The sequence below is a fragment of the Schistocerca piceifrons genome, chromosome X (genome assembly GCF_021461385.2).
Source record: "Schistocerca piceifrons isolate TAMUIC-IGC-003096 chromosome X, iqSchPice1.1, whole genome shotgun sequence".
NCBI classification, from domain to species: Eukaryota; Metazoa; Arthropoda; class Insecta; order Orthoptera; family Acrididae; genus Schistocerca; species Schistocerca piceifrons.
This window is the reverse complement of record NC_060149.1, coordinates 785,716,267-785,742,111: the sequence shown is the minus strand read 5'-3', so window position 1 is coordinate 785,742,111 and position 25,845 is coordinate 785,716,267. Positions and strand designations below refer to the sequence as shown.

Sequence of the window (25,845 nt, the reverse complement as noted above, 5' to 3'; positions counted from 1 at the left end):
TTTGAAAAGCAAATTCCATTTTCCTTGCTCTCGCCTGGTTTGCACTCTTGTCTAAAGCATTCACTTGAATTATTTCACCTAAATACTTAAATTTTTCTACTCTCTTAATATTGCCGTATTTAGTAATAAGATTTTTCTTGTTATTTCTATGATTAGACATATACACGGTTTTTTCAAATGAAATCTGCAGTCCAGCTCTGGCCGAAACTTCTTGTAGTTTCTCCAGGTAGTTCTGAGCTATTTCTTCGTTTTCTGTAATTATTGCCAGATCGTCTGCAAAAGCTAAACAGTCCACTTCTATTTTTTCTTTTTTTGTTCCAATTCTGATGTCATTCTTGGTGCCTTTGAGTTCTTCTTTCCATATTCTCAATATCTTTTCCAGTACGCAGTTGAAGAGGATTGGGGATAAACCATCACCTTGTCTAACACCTGTTCTAATTTCGAACTTCCTTGAAATTTCACCCATAAATTTAACTTTGGCCTTACTGTTTGTTAGCGTCTGCTTGATAATTTGAATTGTTTTCGTATCGACCCCAAATTCTTCCAATACTTTCAGTAATGTTTCTCTATCTACCGAGTCGTATGCTTTTTTGAAATCTACAAATACTATTGCAAATCTCTGGCCTCTTGAGATTCTGTAACGAATTGGTGTTTTCAGGTTAAATATTTGTTCAACACAGGATCTACCTTGTCTAAAACCTACTTGATATTGACCTATTTTTTTATCCAGAACTGGCTCCACGATTTGAAGTAATTTCCTTGACAAAATTTTGTATCCTACTGGTAGTAGCGAGATCCCTCTATAATTATTAACATTCATCTTATCCCCCTTTTTGTGTAGTGGGTGTATCAGGGCACACTGCCAGTCTTCAGGAATTCTTTCTTCGTCCCAGATCTTCTTAAACATATGTTCCAAAACTTGTGGGAGGTTGGTATCCATTATTTTTAGGATTTCTGGTACTATGGAGTCTTCACCTGGGGCTTTATTGTTTTTTAGACTGTGTATTATGTGTTTTATTTCTTCAGCGTCTGGAGGTTTTGACTCGGTATTAGTATTTCGGTGGTTTTCAAAACTCATTTTATCTTTGGGTGGTTCACAATTTAGTAGATTCTCGAAATATTTTGCTAATATTTCACAATTAGTCTTGTTTGTCAAACCTAGCTTGTTCTCTTCATCTTTAAAACATAAATTTGGGGATTGGTATTTGGTTAGCTGTTTTCTAAAAGTTTTGTAGAAATCTCTAGAATTATTTCTTTTAAAGTCTTCCTCAATCTGTTCTAGGTTATCCTGAAATTGTCTTCTTTTTTTATTACGGAAAAGCTTAGCTGTTTCTCTTCTCTGGATTTTAAAATTGTCAAGATCTTGAGGATCTTTTGTGGAGTTCCATTTCTGCCACAATTTCTGTCTCTTCTCCAGGTTCTCATCACATTCATTGTCCCACCATGGATGTCTTCTTACTCTTTTCACGAGACAATTTTCTTTTGCTATTTCAACTATTTCGTTTTTGATCTCCTCCCATCCCGCTTCCTTATTTATTGTGGATATGCCATCGCTATCTTTGTGCAATGCTCTTTGAAACCGTTGTTTAATTTCTTCATTTTTTAACGTTTCTGTGTTATATTTTGGAATTTTGTAAAAGGTTTTCTTCTCTTTTCGAAATGGGAGTGGTCTGAATTTAATCGTAGTCAAATAGTGGTCTGAATCAACATCAAGGCTTTTCAGCACTTTAGTGTTTTGAATTTCTTCTTGACAATGAAGTGAGATAGCCACATGGTCAATTTGGAATTCTCCGAGAAGTGGATTTGGTGATCTCCATGTTTTAGTTTTTCGGCTCAGCTTTTTGAAATGTGTTGTCATTATTTTCAAGTTGAAATGCCTACATACCTCTATAAGCCTTTCTCCATTTTTTGAAGTTCTTTTGTGACCTGGGAAGAGGCCTACTGTTCCATGGTATTTTTTCTCCCTTCCTATTTGTGTGTTAAAATCGCCTACTAGCATTTTTATGTTCTTCTTTGAGCATCTATCCAGTTCCATTTCAAGTATCTCCCAAAATTCTTCAACTTTCTCCGGGTTATTTTTGTTGTCCTGGTTTATGGGTGCATGGCAGTTGATTATAGAGTATCCTTTGTTTTTACATTTAATCTCAAGAATGGATAGTCTCTCAGAACTCGAGTAGAAGTTAGTAACTGAATCTAAAATTGAGTGATGTACCAGAAATGCTGTTCCCAGGTATGGCATTTGTTTCATTAAGATTTTACCTGGTTTTCCTTTAAATAAACGATAGTTTTCAAAATCTAAAGCAGTTTCATCTAAAAACCTTGTTTCTTGTAATGCACATATTAAAATTTCTTTCTGGTTCAGCTTTTCAATCAATAATTTCAATTTTCCTACTTTAATTAGAGAGTTTACATTTAGGGTTGCAAACATAGTTGCTTTCTTAAATTTCAGTGTTGAGGGCTGCATACATGTTGGTTGGGGTCCTCCAAAATCCTTTGACCCCTTTGCATTGTTTCTACGAACAACGGAGGATTTGCCATTCGGTCTACCTCTTGGAGTAGTGTCTATCTTTGACGACGTTCCCATCATGCTTTGCAGTAATTGTTGGATAATAAATTGGGGGATCGGGTTGCCCCGAATCCGAAATTAAAACCAAGGTAGTAAGCCCTGGAGTTAGCTCTTCCGCTCTCTCTGCCGTTGGGAAATTGTTCCTCTTCCGCCATTGAGACCGTTGGCTGGGTTTCACCTAGTAACCCTAGGCAGGGGCCCTATGACAGGGTGCTACCATCTGGAGCCGGATGGACCCTGGTTTTTTTACGAGGTTGTTACTCCTCCCCCTCCACACTTCCCCATCCTCTTGTTTTTAGATGGGCCCGGGCTTGGGACCGGCTTGCGGCGGTGTTACTTACCCACTCTATATTTACTAAGTCCATCGAAGTGACCATTCAAGACTCCTGCCTATGCCAACACCACATTTGACTTGAGGTGGTGCTTGGAAGAACTAAACCATCAATTCCTCCTGTGTGGCAACCACCCCATTTTATATTGATACTTCCATGCACCATTATTGTTTTAGATACATTATCTGGAATTGGTACACATACAAGTTTAGGAGAAGGGCATCCTTGAGGACAGTGTTTTAAGTATCAACTGCGTCCAACCCGTTGCATAAGAGATGGGGAAAAATGACATCAACTCACTTCATCGTAATATTAAGGGAGTGAAAATCGTGAGTTGCTTTATTTATAAGATCTCGAGAGGTGCTAGGGAACAGATTTTTGTCTCTGAATACTTAATAACCACAGGGATTGAAAATTCTAATGCGGGTAAATTAGTTGTATCTAATAAGTGTGATGGAGGTGTTGTCCCATCCATAAAAAAGAGATTATAAATTTTGTAAAAACACAGAAATAAGTAAATTCTGTATGGCCCTCGATATAGAAACATGTTTTAGATTTCATATTAGAAAATAGAAAACTTCTTGTTTTTGTAGTGGATAATTGTGAAATTTTTTATGAGAAGTTTTTCATACTATAATATTCTGGCATGAAGAAACATTTATTTATTTAGAGACATATCAGTGTAAATTTCGTAAAGGAATCTTACAGAAAAAGATATTTACAGATGCTGTTATCCCATTATAATTTAATGTCAGTTACAAATTACCATGCTTTGTAATTCAGAGTAATACTACTCCCACAAAATGTGGTGCATGCAGTATGTAGTGTTAGCATTGCTGGCCAGTGTGCTGTGGTGAACTGGTTCAAACCTGACCACCAGCAATTATTTGTTATTTTGTATTTATCATTGCTGGAAGAGTCTTGGAATATCTTAAGTTTATTGTGTTTGTGTATATGGAATATTTGATGCTTGTATAAATACTAGCATTCTGGAATATTCTGTGTTTGTATCGGTCCACTCTCTGTCAAGGAGTTCAGTTTTGTTCTGACTGTATGTCGGTGTCAGTAATAAACATGAGTTCTGTTCTTGAAGGGGACCATACAGCAATGGTATTTTTGTAATTTGTTATATTTATGGTACCATAAGTTCAGAGCTCAAATATACCCCTCCCAGCATTTCCATGTAACTGTCAAAAGTTTGTGAGAAAATCGACTTGGAAGTTTTCCGACCACATTTAATATGCTAAAATGAGGAGGATAGATTTTTACAAGCAGTGTGGTTCTGTTGTAGAGTACTCACTTGCTTGCTGTGTGGGGGGCCTGGGTCCAAATCCTGGTGGAATCAGATTTTTAAACAAACGCCCAGGTTCTAAGAGCATGTCTGTGAAGTATAGAATACACAAGGTGTGTGAGACTGGTAATCGATGGTCAAGTCTCCTTTTAGTCATTCAGTGCAAGTACTTACATCATTTAAATATAAAATTAGTTAAATATATGCTGATTAACACACCTGACAGCCATTTTTATAAAAAATGCACATCATCAAAAAAATCCAGAGCTCATTACAAACAAAAAATTCATAATTACTGATATTGTATAAAAGATTGTTAATTAAGAATGTATAATTAAAAGACATTACAAATTAATTTTTTCCTATCTTTCATATTTTACACTTCATGTAAATATTCATAGAATGTGTACCTTTATTTAAAAATTTGAGTCCACAAGGATTCAAACCTGCCTCCCACCCCCACCCCCCTTCATGCAGTGGGCACTCTACCACAGTGACACACTGCTTCTCGAACTATATCTACCATATTTCAACATATGAAATGTGGTTGCAAAACTTTAAAAGTAAGTTTTCTTGTGGATTTTTAAGAGTTGCATTGTATTCCTTTTGGAGAGGTGTAATATAGCTCTGAACTTTGTTTGCCATAAATATAACAAATTACAAAAATCCAATCGTTGTGTCATATCCTTGTAAGTGTTGTACTTCATTGACAATCCTGCCTTTGGATCTGGACTTGATAGTGGTTCTCATGTGACGTTGTTAGCTGGAGATACCGGGTGCTTCAAAACTACCCACATCACAGTGGTTCCAATTAGGCAGTGTAAAAGTTTTTGCCTAGACAGCAAGAACCGGAATACGAACAGTACATTGTTTGTAAGATATGTACGGATATGTATGGATTCCAAAACAGCAGTGTCAGCTGCACTTCAAGCATTTCTCAGCATTTACCAGAGATGCTGGGTGGGATCTGACAAAATAGGTGAAAGGATTCCACCAAGTAGTTAAATACAACTGATGAGTGAATTGATATGTTTGCCAAATGCGTGCTTTTAGTTGCATGGCGCAGCCCAACAATGGTTTGACAATAGTGAATGAAAAGAAGCTTAATGGCTGAGACAAATGCCAGGCCAAACTGAAGAAAACATTTGGTCATAATGAGCAGCAAGTCCGCTTAGCAGAACGACAATTGTAGAAAATGTCTCAAGGTCATGGTGAAATGACACAATCGTACATGCAGAATCTTTTGGATCTCTGCAATATAGTGAATCCAAATATGATAGAAGCTGAAATTTGATGAAAGAAGTCACAGAAGGCTTCTACCGAGCTCTTGTGGTAAAGGATGTCACAACTAATGAGGAATTTTTCAAGTGGTGCTAGCGCACAGAAGAAATGCAACAGGAAAAGAGTTGGGCGAAAGAACTGTGACTGACTCCTGACTGTGATACCTATTGCAGATGTGGAAGACCCCCATGACCTTGCTTCTCTTTATGCCTAATAGATAAGAGATGCAGCAGTGTATGGCAGCCAGAAATGTCAAACTGAATACAAAAGAAGTAGCAGCCATTAATGTCAATCCCTTTCATCAGGAGGTTATAGAGAATGTTTAACAGGTGTATTAATCTTTGACATCGATCTCCAATGCCAGTCGAACACACCGTGAGGAATGGCCTTGGGGATGTTGCTGCTGTCAAATGACAACATGGCATCCGGCTGACGCAGGTATACCCAACTCGCAGGAGGAGACATTTGGATGATGGAGGACCATTCGCCAGTCTGTCTTCACTGTGGACGTGAGAAAGAAGACAAGTGTTCAATGACTATTACAGTGAAAGATGTCAATCATCACAACAGTGTTATCCATGACAGTCAACTGTGGATGATTGTAGTTGGCCTGTGGGCCAAACCTCATCACCATACCCTGGACGAGGTTGCTGCCCGACACAAGGTAGCCATTTCTTGTCGTAGTATAGAGGTACCAGCCACTTGTTTAGTTGTTCAGGAAACCTCAGCGAGATGACCACTTTTGGAGTTGAATCCACCACAGATGGAAATCCTCTGTGGATGACAGTTACCAAAATGATAGGAAATGTCATTGATGACCAACCAGTGCTGGTGTTAGTTGACTCAGGGCTTTTTTTTTTTTCTGTGATGTCGAATGCTTATTGTTGTCAGTTAAGAAGGTTATGTTCAGTGATACCAAAGCGTTTGTGGCGAAGGTCACCAATGGGGAATATGTCCAGCTGACAGGAACACCTATTGGAAGAAAATAATCATCAGTGACTGAACATATCCCTTAGAATTTGTCATTTTAACATTATATAATCATGGTGTTATTTTCAGGTGGGACTCCTTGCACGCACCACAAGCAGTCAGAGATTTTGAAAGATCAGAGCTCCATATTGATGAAGCTATTCCTACAACCACGCATAACAAAGACGGCTGTGGGCAGTTGTTTGCCATTGGACACGTCATTCCACCATTGAGTCAAGTTCTAATCATTAATTTTGGTGCATAATTGAATGGTGAACCCTTTGTTGACTGCATAAAGCTACTCGGGCTCATAAAGGAAGTCGACATGCCAGCAATGATCTTAAGCATTGTGGGTGGTCAAGGAGAACTTTGGATCACTGTCATGGGCAGCCACAACTCATCCCTATCCCTAATGGTATGTGCGTAGGGATAGCTGCAAGAGTCCAGGAAGGGCACCTTAGTGTCACCAACAATGAATTGTGGTTCACTGTCACTACATACAATGTGGGGCAGGAAGCTACAATTGAAATACAAATAGGATCTGACTTGACTGAGGAACAACAGCAGTCTGTAATACACCTATTGTGCCAATTTTTGGATGCTTTTGAGTCCAGATTGAAAGAAAAAACAGTCTGAGGCGATTGGGAAAACACCGTTTCGCAATTATGGATTATCCCACAATTATCCAAACCTCATATAGAGCATTGCCGACTGAACGACAAATTTGTTTCTGCGTCAGCTACCGATGATTGAGCAAAATCACAAAGAAAGGTGTCTATGCACTTTGTGCATTGGACACCCTGGACGGCTTGAAATGAGCAATGTATTTCTCAAATATTGACATGGAGACAGGCTACTGGCAAATGGAGGTTGATGAGGTTGACAGACAAAACCACCTTCGTAACTCTTGATGGCCTCTGTGACCTCAAAGTTAATTTATTTGAACTGTGTAGTGCTGCAGCCACCTTTGAATGTATGATGGACAACCTGCTTCATCACCTTAAATGAACAATAGATCAGAGATTTTGTTTTTTCGATGGCACCTAAGAATGGGGTCAAGTGTTTTCAGACTGCGAGTCTCCATCTGAATCCGAAAAAGTGCCTCTTTGGCACCCAAGAAATAAAAACATTGGGGTACTTTGTGAATGGTGATGGAGTCCATCCCAATCCAGAAAATAAGAGCATTAAAATTTTTTGTCTTCACAACACATTAGTGATGATGTGAGAAGTTTTCTCAGAATGAGCTCGTGTTAATGGTGATTCCCAAAGGATTTCTGTACCAGGACGTGCCCCTTGCAAGAACTACTGCAGGGAGACATGTAATTTTGCTGGAACAAGGTGCAAGGTAGATCTTTCCTTGCCTTTAAGAAGGCAAACCTGTGAAGACTATTTACATCACATCTGCCGGGAAAGCTTGAAGAGTCACAGGCATAAACATCTTTGCCAGTTCTAGCAGTGTATGTCAGGGATGCCAAAATTGAACTTTACATCATGCTAGCAGTTTTGGGGTTGGGGTAGTTCTAGTACAAATTCAAGAAGGTGCTGAAAAAGTGATAGTGTATGCTGGCAAAGTACTGTAGCAACACAGTGTGAGTGGGGCTGCTGTGGTGTAGAGGTAGCAAGTTGTTGGGGCAGTTTCACTGCCCAGTGGTGCCTAGAAAAACTCAGCTGCAATGTAAAACATCTTTATTCAGTCTTACGCTACAGTGATCGAAATGCTGCAGTACCACATACACGCCCCTGCAGCTGTGGAAGGCTGTGGTGGCATGCTGTCCATGTGATGTCACGTCCTGCTTTACAAGCACTGTTTGCTTCATTCAGCAGCCCATGGACTGGTTAGCCCTGTGTGACTGTGAGCGAGAAGTGCCAGGGTGTGAATGTCTGCCTGGATTCGTGTACAGGTCCACTGCTACCAGTACAGAGCTCAGCACAATGTGGGTGGATGGTGATGGTATCGCTGTGGCTGCAATCTGCTGCCCTGTGAGGCAAACGTTGGGATGCTGCTGCTGTAGAGTGTGGAGATGGCTCATCCATTCCACTGCTCTCAATTTCACATGTGTAGACTTAACCCCATGAGCTGATTTGTTGGAAGTAGCTGCCTAGACCAGCATTGGCTGCTTGCTGGCCCATAATATGGCGGAGACTTGCAAGGCCTCAGTGTAACAGAGGTTGTTGGCAGACTGTGCATTACTGTGCTAGAATCAAAGGGCATTTATAGTGGTTAGTGACACATTTGTTGTGCTGATACATTACTTCCAGACACATAGAGATACGCACATTTGTGGCCCAGTGGTGTGCAAACTCTCCTCAGGTCAGTTGTAGTTGCACTATTTTCACACAATGTCACCAAGATCGTATGACTTGACCTGGCTGACTTGTGATAGGTAAACAGGCCCGTTTATGAAATCATGTTACAGTGGATCTGTACCTGCCTGTTTGCCTCCCATACTGTTGCAGTGGAGCTGCTTTTCCCACAGTAATGCCCAAAATTAGCAACAGCATTATAGGATTCTCAAACGCCAAGAAGATATCCTGTGCTTCTGATAAGAGTTCCTTGCAGTTGCTTAGGCCAACAACAAGTTCCAGCCATATTTATTTGGCAAACCATTCACTGTTGTGATTGAATGCCATTCTCTATGCCTCCTGGCTAGTTTTAAGGATCTGTCAAGTTGACTGGCAAGATATGCAACGAAGCTGGTGGAACACAGCAGTGTGAACAAAGTCTGTCAGTGCTGCATTAAGTGATACTACTGCTAAACAGTGGGTAGATCCAACACTGTTGAAAACCAAATAAGTCTTGAAAAGTGAGTAACTGACTAAAGGAAGATTCCAATTAACAGAACATTGTGTATAAGGAACTGTGATGAATGGGGGCAGAAATGGTTGCTCATCATCCCAGCTCATCTGTGGCCTGTGATCTTGAAATATTTCCTTGATACTCAGACATTTGGCCACATTAGATTCGTGACGACTCCAGACAGAATGAGACGCAGGTGTCACTGGCTAGGTCTGTACCGACCTGTTAGACATTGTCAGTCACTATAAGGAATGTCAGTGATGGAAGCGTGTGCCACAATTACCTACAGGGCATCTGGTACCATTCCCGCGAACAGCAGCCCCATCCCACCAAACTGGAATTGATCAAGGGGTGGAGGTTTCCGAAGCTGACAAATGGGAATCAAGGGATGCACCAGCTACCTCACCCACTTTGCTGTTGCCACCTGCTGAAGCCCTGGAAATTGCAAAACTTCTTGTGGAAGACGACATTTTGAAGTGTGGAGCACCCCATGTGATCGCTGATCATGTAACAGTTTTCTGGTTGAAACTAATACGAGAGGTAGTTTCACGTTATGACATCACCCATAGGATGACAATTGTCTACCACCTACTGGGGAATGGCCTCACAGAGTGGTACCTCGGGAGGATGACGGTTGAATCCCGTGTCCGGCCATCCTGATTTAGGTTTTCCATGATTTCCCTAAATCGCTCCAGGCAAATGCCAGCATGGTTCCTGTGAAAGGGCACGGCCTACTTCCTTCCCCATCCTTCCCTAATCTGATGATACCGATGACCTCGCTGTTTGGTCTCTTCCACCAAACAAGCCAACCCCAACCCCTCACATTCGGGAGGACGACGGTTCAATCCTGTGACCGGCCATCCTGATTTCCGTTTTCCGTTTTCCGTGATTTCCCCAAATCGCTCCAGGCAAATGCCGGGATGGTTCCTTTGAAAGGGCACAGCCAAATTCCTTCCCGATCCTTCCCTAATCTGATGAGGCCGGGGGCCTTGCTGTTTGGTCTCTTTCCCACAAACAACCCAACCCAACATTGCAACGGTAATGGAAAAACAAGACAGTCAAGACCAAGTGTTCTGGACCAAGCCAATATGTGATGAAGGGGCAAAGCCACAACCTTTTTGTATGCAACTTATCAGTCTCATCTTGTGAATGTATTCCCAATGTACTGTATTCAGCAACAACATCAATTGTCAACCTTTTAAATTCAGACCCTGAATCTCAAAGAATATGCTCGGTCATAATCGAGGAAAATGTGGCCCACTTCCAGCTAGTGAACTCTTATTGGCTTGTGAAGTCACCCAATAGCCAGTGCAGCCTCCACACCACACTCACATACATTAAATTAGCTTGCCTACTGGGTGTATGGAGAGGGGAAGTGGCCTTTCAGTGTTGAGAGTGCTGGTAGGGGTGAAGGGGTGAAAGCATTTTGTCAAGTGCTGGAAACATACTTTTCACACAGATGATGTACTATGAGAAATTTTGGCCGGAAGTGGAACAAGGGTTTTGCAATAGCACATTTTAAAGACTTTTGTGTTCAAATCTGACATGATACAGTTGCAACAACTACATATGCTACTCATGCATATACTTTGCACCACACACTGTAGATTGTAAAGATTGGCAGCAGAGATAGATGGCATGAAGTGGAACTGTAGCACCTGAGTTTTCTTTCATATTTACATTTTACACAGTGTACAGAAATTCACTGAGCCAACTTCTAATAAGCTCGTAACGTCAATTGGGGAAGTAAACTCATTTTTTCATGTCTGTTTCTTTTATCATGGCTAAAATAACACTTTAACAATGGTGAACATATAAAGTGTGGCTTGTAAGAAAAGCATTAAATGGTAACAGGAATGGTGACAAAGAATGTCATTAAGCAGATGTCTGCATTTACACTTATGGTTTAAACACTTAGCTGCTGTAATGTTTTTGGGTTAATTCAACATGTTCATCAATTTTTGCTTTTTCCTGGGTGAGCACAAAAGACGATCTCTCAAAAACGCATGTTTTGAATGTGTAATTTGTGGTCCTAGCATGTCAGAAAACAACTCGATTAACTTGTACCCAGATACCAATTTCAGTTTTTTTGGCGAGTTTCTACTTGCTGTTATACATCTGTGATTTTGTAAGAACTGATGAAATCCATTACCACAAATTATTGTATAAACATTGTATTGTACATTTAATTTCCTTCACTTACACAGATTTGAACAAAGTATTGGAGAGGATTGCGATTTTTAATTATATATACCAAATACATGTGATTTTGCTTCTATTTTGGGGAGTTTTAATACTTTCCTTGATTCTGCATTTTCCTCACTTTTGCGTTTTTTAAGTCCGGACCTCATGAAAATATTAAAAAAAGGGTTTGTCTGTACTAGCATTCTGCAATATTCCATGGTCGTATAAATAACGGCACTCTCCATCCAGGGGATAAGTCCTTTTCCTGGCTGTACTTTGGTGTCAGTAATAAATATGCTTTCAGTTCTAATTATTGTATTTCATTGACAATCATACCTTCTGATTTGGACTTGATTGTGGTTTCAATGAGACATTATTCTGACAGATAATGTTCTCCTGCAGTGAGGGGAAACTTAACTCGCACATGCATATTCTGGTAATAAATGGATTATCGTATCATGATATACAGTCACATTACCTAATTTATTTACATGAACAGTCTTGAAACAAGAAAACTGAGGCTGTTTAATGATAAACCAGTGGAAAATTCAAAGAAAACTTAAATTTGGATTTTGTTTAAATGTACAATGAATATATTGCTAACTTTATATTAAACTTACTCCTTTGTGTGTGTGTGTGTGTGTGTGTGTGTGTGTGTGTGTGTGTGTGTGTGTGTGTGTGTGCGTGTGTGTGTGTGTGCGGACCCATAAATTGGAATTTTAATAAAACTTTTTACGGCCCCCAGTCCTGTTGGATTATGGATATGGAATAGTACAAACCTCGTGTCCAGCCTCTGTTGACGCTGAAGCTGTCACTGGCTGGGTCTTGCATAGTCGCCCAATTTTAGAATTATTGTCACATAACAGCCTTCAATGTGCATAGTTATTTAGGATCAGCATCTGGCGTACCTTTGGCTGTGAAACGTAGAAATCTTGACTGATGATTGTAAAAGATTTTCTCTTTGGGTGTTGAAGAAGTTCAGTCCCTTCTTTCTTTAAGTTTGCTGGAGTGTAGAAGTAGTGTCACTCCAGACGGTTTTTTAGTCGTAAATTTTTTACTATTTGAGGTGATAATTGCATTGATGGGTTCTATCATGAAGGCACAATTGACTGCTCATTGTTCCCTCATCCTGTGTATCTGTCCAATAAGTCATTTCACACTGACAGGGCTGCCATATGAATGGCAGCAGTACACATTGTCAGGAGGTACATTGCGTGAGAGACTTCATACTTGCCTGGCGAATGCTGTGGCATGTTTAACAAAACTCAGCTGTGGGAAAACGGGAGACCCACTGCCACAACTGGTTGCCGTTGACATCAAATGGAGCTGGACAGTGGTTTGGGGGCTGCAGGGCATTTTGGCATTCATATTTGGTAATGTTTGAAGTCTGTGTTTCTAGTCTTTATTGCTTCTGTGTCCTTTTGTATGAAATTATACTAGTTCAAACAGTTGTCACTCATTTACATAGTGGTGGAAGTAGACAGGGAAGTACTAACTGTATTGGTGAGTGATTAGTCCATTTTATGGGACAAAATACTTCCAAGAAATGCTTCCATATAGATATTCAAAAAAATAAATTGTGGTTTTAAAGAGAGAGATGAAAACAAAAGAAATGAGTATGGCAAGTACAGTCCTACATTTTAAATACAGTGCATTAAAATCCCCATATTTTCCTGCTTTGTTGACACCATTGGCGTTAAAAAATCCATCATCCATGTTTTAACCTAGAATTCACTTATCTGATGTGGTGATCTGCCAGAAACATGGTTCAGATTCTACATTAAACTGTATGTTCCTGTACCCCAGTTGGGTAACTGTGGTATATTAGGGACATGAGAGGTACCAGAGTGGTCTCCAGTTGAAAGACTTGCACCAGGCCATTGAACCACATGAAATTATTATTATTATTATTATTATTATTATTATTATTATTATTATTTTTCAGACATTATTTGCCGATTCCCCCTTCCCCTCACACACACACACACACACACACACACACACACACACACACACACACACACAGAGTTGGTATTTTTTATTTGTGGATGACCAGCTTCAATCTACTGCAGGGATCATCATCAGGTATCTGTAAATTCCTAGGTGGTAGTAGGGCATGGAGCAGGCCCATCTGTGTTGGCATTGAGAACACTCCGTGCCAGCACGGATGCACCTGCTCAACAGAATATTTTCATCATATTGTTGGTGAAATAGTAAACTGAATGATGTCTAATTCAAAACTCACATTTATATAATATAATGGATAGATAAAAAAAATCTACTCATTTGATTAATTACAATTCACATTTAGTGAGATGTGCAAGTCAAACTTTCCATCCTGCAATAAACCCTGCTCAGTAGCGTTCTAGAACCACTTAATTGAATTGATCATTGAAGTGAAGCATTAATAAATTAAACTGTTCACTTTGCTCAAACCAAAGTAGCAGAAAAAGCTGTCATTGATATTTGTGAAGTGATGCCAGTTTACACATTTCTGAAGCCACATTTTAATGCCTGATAAAAGTAGGTGTTTTAAAATCTGAACATACTGTCTTTTCATTGCAAATTATAAAATAACTGAAGTGTGAACTGTTCTCAAAGTGCAGTGCATTAAATATGTTAGGACAAGGCATGCATTCTTTGCATAACAATATTTTGTGTGGATAAATGATTCATTTTAAAACAGTGATAACGCTGAATTTATCTCCTCCTCCTCCTTCTTTTCTCCTTCATCAGTACAGGGTCCCATGATGACAAGCTATCATCCACACATTTAGCAATTAGTGTGTTTATTTTAATCCTCAATCTGCCATACCTTCTTATGATCACTGCCATCAGTTATTTTAAGGGAAAGGTGTGGAGACTATCTCCAGTCTGTGAGTTGTGTGCATTGCCTGCTGTGTGTGTTCACACTTTCGCTCTTCATGTGTTATGAGAGAGGGATATGCAACACTGGTCCAGCATATTTGACTCTAGGAGTGAGCAAAACTGCCTAAAACCACACCTAAGCTGGCCAGTACATCAAAGTAACAGTAGCTGAACTCCTTCCATCTCAAAAGCTATCACACTGTGTATTAGGCTATGTAAACAAGTCCTGTTAAAATGTTCAGATTACAGTCAAAAAATTAATAAATAAAATTAAAAATTAAGACAGCTTTCATTTCTAAATTTGGACACAAACAGAAAAGTATAGCACAGAATCATTCATTGAAATGCCTTAGCTGTTTATTATGGGTTTCTATTTATGGACTTCCCTACAGTAGGGGACAAGAAAAGGTGAGTTATACCAAACTCCTTGTAGACTGATGGATAGTCAAAAAAATATTAGCAGTGTCATTGATTTTTCCTGTTAGCATCAATGGCATTTTCTACAGCAAAGATTTTTGACAAAAAGGTTACAGTAAATTACCTGGATACACAAAGGTTTTGATGAAAAAGAAATTGTGGCATATGTGGGGTGAACAGACCTGCATTATTTAGTGGCTTGAGCACCATGACAATACAGCCAACAGTGCAACCAAGAATGAGGAATTGACTTGATTGCATTCAGTTAACGCTTAACAATGACCAAGGAGAATTTAACCACTTCATGTAGGTAGATCAAAAACAGCCTATTAAGTCATATATCTTAAAGACCATGCATTGGTAATGTCAGTGAGGTGAGTTATGTTGTCAGAGTCACTGCATTGAGTGTGTATCGAGTAATTCATTTGTAAATTAGGCTATTTGGGAAAGGCACACTATCTAGTCACAAAATGGTCTGTATCAAGACAGGGAAACCTTATTTAACAAACAGTTGCAGAACCCTAACAACCTTTCCAAACTTAAAAAGCATAATTTGTTATTCTTTGTTCGTATACTTCCTTTATTAAAGAGGGGTATTCCTGCACCACACAGGTGACACTCTGAAGACATTATGAACATGCCATCACTTGCTCACTTGTGTTCAGTTTTCATTTCCAGCAAATAGCATAATCCTTAAGGGATAGTAGGATAGGTGCAAACCTGTGATACTCGATGCAGCACACTGAATTTGCAATGTAACTTATTTGTTTGTTTGTGATTAGGATGTTCAACTGCTATGTTATTAGGAAACCTACAAAATTGGTATGGGATGACTTAAGCTAAATCATGAGTAATATTTCTTAAACAAACAGAATAATATAAAAGAACAGACTTTTTCAGATAAATGTGGCTGGCTGTCCGTGAATGAAAAAGTAGAAGAGTCAGCCACTCAGACATACATTAGAAATATGCCCCAACTGTTTAGGAGAGTGTCCCAACACCACACACAATTTAAACAGGAACCACAATCAACACAGGGATGTCCTTCAGCAAACAAATAAAACACAGATAGTGTACTCAGAGCTGCAGACTGAAAGCACTAACAAAAAGGGTCCTCTTACCATCAACAGAAGCAGCCTAGTGTCAAAATGTAGTCCCCTCTTTGCAGCCTAATTTATTTCCCTCTCTGTGGTTGGAAGAACATATGCCATGGCACCACAGAGAGATGGGGACTGTGGCTCAGTGCCAGCTACCTTGGGGCATTCAGTCTGGATTTGTGCATGTGTCTCTGACAATGATACTATAATGTAAGGGGGAAGCCCAGTGATTTACACAATTAAATCCACTTACCTAGCTTGCTGCACTAATTTTCATTTTCTTTGCTTCCAACATGGCTTGGTACCTAACAAAATGACAGACTTTTGTCTATTTCTGCAACAGGAAAAGTGCATCATCACTGTTCTGGACTGTTTCACCTGCTAGGAAAACCTGCTGAATGACTTGGTACAGTACTTTGTGAAACTGGACAGACGAACTATTCTGGCGCTGCAACAAAAACTGCAACAGAAAACACAGGCTGTTCTCCTGCAGCTTGTTTCTCAATAGCAACATCCGTGTAAATCTGTGGTCGTGGCTATGACCCCCACCACTGTTTGCTGCATTCAGAGCGCCGGCAGATCTACCTCGGCCATTCTGAACTGTACTGTTTTGCTTATGGCATTTCTGGTAGACAGCAGAGTGCTGTGTGTTTGTCTTCCAGTAGTCGTTTATACAAATTGATGCAGAAATTGCAACCACCTAGGACCCTAGTGAATTGCTTTACAGTGATCTCTGTGCTCTGTTAACCGTGTACTATGGTCAGCAGATGCACCTTTCTGTTGCTACGCTTTGTTGTAACCAGTGTCGTGAAAAACAAAGATAGTCATATGTGCCCCAGTTGGCCAGTTTGGTGGGTCTTGCATGCAAGTGCAGTTTTATATACCAGAACCGTGAAGTTCTGTGTGGAATCATCAATTTGAGATGCAGATGTGCACTTGTGCGCATAACTACAAAATCTTTCAAACTCTCTTTGGCAGCTCGGCCTGCTTTTACAAATGAGGTTAAAGTTGCCCAAGTTCTAAGCCACAATCACAAGCAGCAGGCACCTGACAGTTCTGACTCATCAGCCTGTAATTCTGTCTCTTAAGTCTCACCTGAGTTCAGAGGCATTTGGATCGTTGGTGTCTTGTGAAAGAATTTTCCCTGTCACCACAGGAGCTCGTGTCAGACTCGACTCTGCTCTCTGTCTGTGGATCTCCAGCTGGACACCAGTGCACCTGTGTCTTTAATCAACAAGGTCACACGTAGCAGGCTGACTTTGCCTCCGTGGTAATGGAGTCCTATCTGACTGCTGATAGGCCGTTCCTCTCCTTGGAGAACTGTCACTAGCAGCTAAGGTGAAAAAGTTTGAAAGTGTACTAACCTTTTCAGTGATGCACATCCCTGCTGCTATTAACATTTTTGCTTCAGACAGTTTATCAATGTCGAGCTCATAGTGGATAAGCAACTTAATTTAATGTCAATGACAGTGCCTTTTCTGACATATAGAGAGATTTTTGAATTAACATTCTAGTGTGAACATAATTTATGGCTCACATTTCTCTATAGCTTTCTGCAGTGCCTAAATTTTGTTGAGCTCACCCACTTCTGTTTGTGACACACAAGACTGTTTATGCGGAACTTGTCTGACTCCGTGACTGTGGCATTATTTCCCCCACTTTGCACCAGTTGATGAGCAATGCCTATGGTGGACATGAAAAAACTGAACTGGTTATTAGATATTAGTGGTTATTTTACATCTACTAATTCCCAGCCTAACAGTCCTCTTTATCCCATGCCTCACCAGGAGAAGTTGTCTAAACTGGCTGGGGGACAGTACTATTCAAAGACAGAATAAAATTATGCCTGTCTCCAAATGCTTCTCGATACTTCATGTCAGCTGCTAGGCTTAAATACATCATTCGGCTTACTCCGGTACAGTTGCTTATCGTTTGGGGCTGTGAGAGCGTGTGCTGCTTTCCGGAGGTATTTATAACTGCACTGTGTTCATTATTTGGGAACTTTAATGTTGGGGCAGTGGGGGGGGGGGGGGGGGAGGGGGGGGGGTTGACATGTGAAATATTACAAGAATCTCAAATTCATTTTTCGATGGGCCAAGGACAATGGTTCATGCTGTCGGTTGGAAACATGCAGTTTCTTTGCCCTTAGTGTCGGATATCTTGGGCACATTTTTAGCGATAAGTGCACCATATCCGCATGCAACCATGTCAGTGGAATTATCACATACTGTATGAAGTTCATTCTGCAAGTGTTGCAGAATGCACACCCACTCAATCAGCCATGCAAGAAGGGTATGAAATTTGTGTGGTTGGCCACCTGTAGACAGGCTTTTCAGCACATTGACAGAGATTACAGTAATGGGTAATTAATTAAAGTGTGGTAATGAAAGGACCTTACGACAAACTTAGTTCCTGCAGCAGTTACACCATTACTGTGGTAGGTTGGAAGGGGGTGGTGGGGGGGGTGAGGGGGGGGTGGGGAGAGAGAGAGAGAGAGAGAGAGAGAGAGAGAGAGAGAGAGAGAGAGAGAGAGAGAGAGAGAGAGAGAGATTGGATTGGTGCCAGATTGAGCTGTACATATTTAGTCAGTTGAAAGTTGTCATGTGTTAATTGTGCAGAAATACAGTGCTTGGTGAAACAAATCCTTGTTTTCGTATAACTGTCTTTCACAACAACCCTACAGTGTCATGATAACTTGTAAAATTCAGTAATATTCACTCTGCAGTGAAATATAGTAGAAACATACTTTTGCGATGCCAAAAGATTATTTCTGTCACCTCCTTCATTAATAGAATTAATCTAATATCTGAAGTGGTGTAGGCTTAAGAATTTTTACTGTTTTGTGTGTGGTATCACAAGATGCACCCATATCTCATCTCTTGTAGCAATTCATTGCATGGAAACCTAATCTTCTGTTAGTGGCTTTGGGACTTCTTGTGAGTAGCCTAAGCCAGCATAGCATTTGTTAGACAGTGAAGTGCCTCTTGAACAAAGATGTGCACACACAGCCTGTGACAGTACTGCTTTAGTTACCAGTGCTGCCAAGTTATGTGTGATGATAATAATGAATCAGATTCTTAGCATGGGACTAAGTTGTCATTTGTGTTTGATGTGGTTTGCAGATCAAATTCATTATGTGCTTCTACATTAGTATTAGAAAATTATGTGCACCAAAGCCATATGTGTTTATGTGAAACGACATTAGTACCATGTACTTCAGCAAGCTGGTGTTGTGTTGTATGTGGTAAGATACCCTTGAGATATAAATATCTGATCACATTATGTAGTTCTACATTTGACTGCATTTTCATGTTCACACCTGTCTTCCTACTTTTAGTGACAGGCATCTGGCAACTACATGTATGAGCTGATACACTGTATTGGAGTAACTCACAGTCCAGATAAATCAGGGTGACAACAATAATTGCACTCAATGGAAAAAGACTGAAATTTGCTTGATAATGTTAATCGGTTTGCTGGTAATTCATATTATCTGCTTCATAAGATAGGTGGATGTTTGCACGTCTGTCGAGAAAATCCAGACTATTAAGGCTATGAAAGCTTAGCTGGAAAAACATGAGGTAGCGGGGCCAGTGTTACGGCTTGGAGAATGGTAACATTTCAATCTATAGAACTCTCTCTCCATAGGCCAATTTGCAATAAATTTACCCTCAAAGTTAACATTCAGCTGTACATGATGATGTGTTTCAGGGAAACATGTAATACTTCTGCAGGATACCGTGCTTTATCACATTACTAGAGGGCTGAGAGGAGATATCTTTACTTCAAAGTACTTCTCTGCTTGCCAAATTTCTTGAATTTTAGCACACTAGTTCACTTCCATTGATGTGTTGCTATATGAATCATCAGATATACTCACTTCCACAGCTTTGGGAAGCTCTGCGGGTTGCCAGGAGGAGGTCAGAACTTTTCTACAGTGAATCTGTTCATCATTTGGAAAGGTGTGGACACAGTTGCAGTCCCACTAAAAAAGTTAAGCAAGGAATATTGGGTTTGACGTCCTGTTGACATCGACGTCGTTAGAGATGGAGCACAACCTCGGATTGTGCAAAGGATGGGGAAGGAGGGTTGGCTGTGCCCTTTCATTGGAACCATCCCGGCATTTGCCTAGAGCAGTTCAGGGAAATAACAGAAAACCTAAATCTGGATGGCCCGACACAAGTTTGAGCCATCGTCCTCCCAAATGTGAGTCCAGTACACTAATCACTGTGCCATCTTGCTCCGTAGGCCTACTACAGTCCTGTACTCACTCACACAGTGGAACTTTTAAGAGACAGACAGTGCCTTTCAAACCCAAAAAACTGCTTAAAGCTGTGCTCTTTGATGGATACACTGTTCATGTAGAGGCTCATCGAACACTGAATTCTTCACGTGGTGTCATACACATTCAGATGCTTGATGGTATGATTGTGAGAGATAAACAACATTGTCTATCTGATCAGGGTGTAACTGCGGCCCATCAGGTTATAAATAGGGTTAATGCAGAACTGGTGCCTACCAGCACCCTTTTCTTAACATTTGATTGAGTGTATCTCCCATTGAAGATCAAGGTGGGCTATGAATTCATCATCAGATCCTACATACTGAACCCAATACATTGCTACCAGTGTTGGCATTTTAACCATACTCACATGTCCTGTAAAAACACAGCGAAGTATGCAACTTGTGGCAAGGATGTTCATGAGGGAGATGGTCCACCATCTTCTCCCCATTGCATCAGCTGCAGTGGCAACTATGCTACCCCATCCCGTGAATGCCCCGTGTACCTCGATGAGCGAGCCGTTCAGGAGATCCAGGTGAAGACAAAGGTACCCCTCAATGTTACTTCCAGAATTTTAACTAACCGAAAGCCTTGCATACAATTATCCAGTAGTTACAGTACTGTTGTTATGTCACAGCCCATGAAAGGTATGGCTACAGAATCCTGCAACCTCCAGTTCAGTGCTATGGTTGTGAAACTGTGTAGAGCTAAGATGACTTCCTCACCCTGCCCACTACCATTCCTCTTGCCACCAACAAAACCTTTGCCCACACCGGCGAAATCACTTGTGACGCAACCTGAAGAATGGGAGTTTAAAAACAAATACCTCCAAGATGATTTTTTGCGCCCCTCAAGTCAGCAAATGTCTGGGTCCAAATCTGAAAAACACAAAGATACAAAGAAGTTGATCAGAGACAAACGTTCTTGCCCTTCTCCATCTCGGAGAGCCTCTACAACAGTGACACAATGGGGCACCTCTGTTCAGTCGTCTTCCGTTTCACTGGTGCAAATCACCAAACAGTTCTCCACACTGGAGTCAAATGAACAACCCAAGGAGGTTAGTGGTACCTTTGAAGAAATAATGGAACAGGATCCTCGAGTTTCAGAATCCTGTAGTAGTACTCAGCTGAAATTTGGCACACTCAGCTGCCAATGAAGTAATTGCCCCTCATAAGATAAATATCTCCTGTCATCTAATACGGCTATTCTCCAACGGAACATTCGTGGCATCAGATCACACAGGGCAGACTTACAGCTACTGTTGCATCAAAATGCCCAGTTGTTTTATGTCTCCGAGAAATGAAATCAAACCCTCGAGAACGCTTTGACCTCTTAAACTTTGCTCCAGTATGTTTCAATCTTCCTTCGAGAAAGGAACTCCAGCTCACCAGGGGAGTCAAGACACTCATTTGGGATGACATCCGTAGCCAAGCCATTTCACTGAACGCACTGCTAAAAGCTGTTGCTGTCTCTCTCCCTTTACCCATATCCGCTGATTTCACCCGGGCAGGCATGCTGCAGCTTACTGCTCAGCTTCCTCAACCCTTTCTGCTCCTTTACAACTTCAGTGCCCACCATCCCATTCCAGGCTCTGAGAACCTGCCCGAGAGGCTCTCTCCTGGTACATATTCTCAATCAGGTTACTCTCATTTCTCTCAACACTGGTGAAACAAAATTTTTTCATATACCACACACACTTTCTCGCACCTGGATCTCTTGTTCTGTACTGCACAGCTTGCCCACAGTCTAGAGTGGTTCATCCTCTCAGAGACATACTCGAGTGATGGGTTTCCCATGCATAATACATTTGCTAACTCATGTCCCATCTGTGTACAAGACCAGCTGGCAGCTTTCTAATGCTATCCAGTCACCTAAGGTGTGTGAGGCCTCCTCCCCTCCTATCCGAGGTGGGCCACCAGCAGGAAGTAGCACGCCATCGGAGAAACTGACAATTGTGGAGGATTTCTCTGTGACGAGTTCCTCAACTCAGAAATGTAAATTGGTTGAGAAGAAACAATCAACGTCTCTCCTGGCTGCACTCTGATACCTCGTGGTGTCACGCTCGGAAGGTGGTCACAATTTCACGACAGTTAATCCATTTGTTACTCAAAAGGATGTAGATGCCATTGCCAGTCCTGTGAAGTCCTGCTATCGTTGTGTAATGGGACCTTGCTTTTGGAGATCGATAGTGCTTTTCAGCCTCAGAAACTGTCTGATGCAACAGTTCTCCGCAGCTTTCCTGTTAAAGTAGAGACCCACCACACACCCGTGATGTTATATACACTGGGCTGCTTGATGGCCTGTGGTACTTCCATCAAAAAATTAAGACTGTCTATGAGACTGTCAGGCCATATATCTCAAATCTCACGTGTTGCTATAAGTGTTTGTACTACAGCCACACCCGTGAATCGTGTGAAAATGCAGCGGAGTGCATAACCTGCGGCAGGGTAGCTCATGACGGTGTGTGTTCACCTCATTCCCCTCACTGTATCAACAGCAAGGATAATTGTGCTCCTTTTTCCTGTGATTGTCCAATCTTCCTCAATGGGAGAACTGTTGAGGAGATCTGGGTGAAGTAATGGGGTTGTACTCACATTGGTTAGAAAATGTTTGCTAGCCGCAACCCTTGTACACCACCCTCTGGCAATTATAGTACAGTTCTTGCTACACCCCGACCTACGAAGGACATGACTGGGTGGACTTGTGACTTCCAGTTTAGTGCTACACCTGTGAAATTGTCCAGCTCTGAGGTCACACCCTCATCTTCATCTGCAGTGGGTAAACACCATACCAACAAACCTTCGCCTTTGCCAGTAAAATTGCATGCCTTGCAAACAGAAGCATGGAAATCCAAAAAGGAGTACTCCTGCGATGACTTTCTGTGCAAATCCAGCCAGCCAATGTCTGGATCTGCACCTGACAGACACACAGGTTCTAAGCATTCAAACAAAGGCAAATGATCTTCCCCTTCTCCACCTGGACATTCTTCAGTGGTGCCACCATTCTGTACTCTCACCCAGCCAACCTCCGTTTCACCAGGATGCAGCGCCAACACCAGTCTGCTGGCCAACCGAAGGCAAATATAGACACTTCTGTCGAACTAATAGACCAGGATCCTCCAGAATCTGAAACTAGCCATAGTGCATGTTAAAATTCTGTTACTCAGCAGCCACTGCTGTGACTACCCCCACTCTGGAGTTCATAAAGATATTGTGACATAGATATAAAGGCAATCAAATACTTTGTTTGATGGTGATACAGTTGAGAATCCATATGTCAGGCAATATCTCCGTGAACACTGAAACAATCATTCGGTCAATGCATCAGGTTGAAGATATCGGTTTGGTAAAACACTGTGTTCTGCTGTGTGAAGATGTCCCTAGCTGCCTGCTGTGCATCCTCATCCAGCAGGAATCCTCGTACCTTCGAGGCTTGGGGAGAGGTGAGGACTACTGGACGGGTGTCAGTGTCAGTCACTAGAGTTAGCGTAATTTCTGCCTTAGGACATTTTCGATATGGGGAGGTGCAGTGCTGTGAAGCAGCACAGAACTTGACATACCATTCCACAATAGTGGTTTTAGTCAGACATGCTGCCCCATACACATTCTTCATCCTATGATGGATGTCTACTGGTGTTTGTCCTTCGGAAGTCAAGAAAATAACAACAGAATGTTGTTTAGATGCATTTGGAAATAACATCATCATAATTCACATTTCTGCATATACCGCAGGCACTTCAGAAAGACATGAATGCCACACTGATCCCTTGCCTTCAAGTCAGTGCTTATATAGCAACATTGGAGTCATGCTACATTGCATATATGCTGCAGCAGTGCCCTCAAACGGAAATTTTTGATCACCTTAGTTTTGTATCTAAGTTTATAGATTGCAGAAATTGATTTGTAAGTTAAAATAGAAATGTCATGCAAACAGTGAACTAAATTCATCAGTGGTGTGCAGTATTTATAAACTGTGTGTATTGTATATGTCAGTGTATAAAACTATAGACTAAATAAAAGTACAGGGTTTATATCAATGCACTTCTCCTATTTCTTAAGGAGATGCGAAGTTAATGTGTTAAGATTTTTATTTGTTTCTTAAAGATTACAGTTAGCCAGCTTTGCTGTGCTCACTCTCCACATTAATATTGTTTCTTCCTTTCCAGCTGACAGATTGTTGTGTGAAAGTTTTGGTGTCCACGTTCAAAACCACAATACTTGCTGAATGTGCTGGAATGATTAAGGCAAATGAAACTGAAAGTAAGTGACAGATTTTGTTCATTTTTTTTATATTACTTACATAAGTAAATGAACTTACGTTAGTCCAGAAAAGTTTTCAAACACATACCTGAAACAGTTACTGAAATGACTAAGTGGTTAGTAGATGGAATCTTGGTTCTTTGAGGCAGGCTTGCGGATGTCTGGATGACTATTCAGTGAGAGCATTGTCCACTGAAACCAAAGGACTGGGCTAAAGTCTCAGTCCAGCATCCACTTTGGCTCTCGGGAAGTTTTAGTGTACAGAATAATGACGAATAAGCAAAAGTAACTCCTATTGAGTATAAATGTGACTTGGCTAGAAGCAGGTGATTGTTGAGCATTGTTGTAAATATAGACTATAAAATCAGGTGTGTTGAGGTACTAATGTTCATAGGGGAGGAAATACACTTTAGTTCCATAGTTACAAGAGCTGAGAATTGGAAGGGGGGTACAAATGGTCAGATTCACTATTAATAGGACCCCTGTCATGTTTTAATAATAGTTAAATTATTGTAGCTTGTTATTATTTATATTATTGCATTAAAAGTATAGAATTTCAAACTGTGATTCATTATCAGAAATGAATAGACCAGCGCAAATGAGACTCATTGTCATATCTAGGGGGATCCTGATGACTGCTGGCGTGCTTGTGCTGGCATTCCATATGGCCGTTAACCCCTCCATCACTCTGCTCCTGTTGCTATCCGTGCAGCCATTGCAATGGGTGGTGTCGGTGGCAACACTAAACTGTTAACTGTGGTCTCCACACTCTACACTATCACCATCAGGTGCAGACCTCACTGCACAGGAACACTTTGCGTTTTCTTCCATGCATGACTCAGTTGCAGGCCACTATCTATGTTAATTAGATCATCTTTGACCCTAATTTTAGTGACCTCTGCAATCACGCAATCCCGTATTTGAGGGAGACTGCCTAAGTATGTTTGTTTTGTTTGTATTCTGTAGTACAGCCAGTTTTTATACCACAGTCAGCCGTCTGGCGTGGTTCAGTGCAATGTTATGTTAATGGCACCTCTTTTTACCATGCGTACAGTTTCCCCAAACAAATGCCTTGATGCATTGGCAGGGGCTATGGTAGACCCCTGATTTCTGAAGGCCTAAATCCCCTTCATTGAACCAAGTAGTGAGAAGCTCTTAGGGAGTGGGCAAAATACAAATTTGACATTGTCACTCCGAGACTGCTGACTTTTCTGAAGGTATTGCTGATAAATGGGATGAACATTATTGATTTGGGCCTAGGTACAACCTGTCTGAATGCACACCTTATTCTCCTTGTTGCTGTATCCATTCCTTCAGAATGTTTACTCCAGAACAGCATGCAGCAGCAAACAGATAAAGCTTGTGTTCAGACATACTAGAAATATACCAGGAAAATATCAGATCAGGTATGATGTACGTAGTACTGAGAGTCTGTTTGAAATTAATACACTAAGTTGCTGTAACACTGAACGCGTGGTTTGATATAATATTTATGGAAATTC

At 40.9% G+C, this 25,845-nt stretch overlaps 1 protein-coding gene across 3 annotated transcripts in view; it reads left to right on the top strand.

Moving 5' to 3' along the window:
- The window catches only part of LOC124721148 (cullin-5), a 237,388-nt gene that overhangs the window by 54,269 nt on the left and 157,274 nt on the right, over positions 1 to 25,845 (top strand). For all 3 annotated transcript variants that reach the window (XR_007006279.1, XM_047245967.1, XM_047245966.1), the window contains exon 6: positions 24,250 to 24,343. Coding sequence is in view for 2 of the 3 variants with exons in the window: in XM_047245967.1 (XP_047101923.1) it covers positions 24,250 to 24,343 (94 nt within the window). In the remaining variant the exon portion in view is untranslated. The remainder of the gene's footprint in view (positions 1 to 24,249; positions 24,344 to 25,845) is intronic.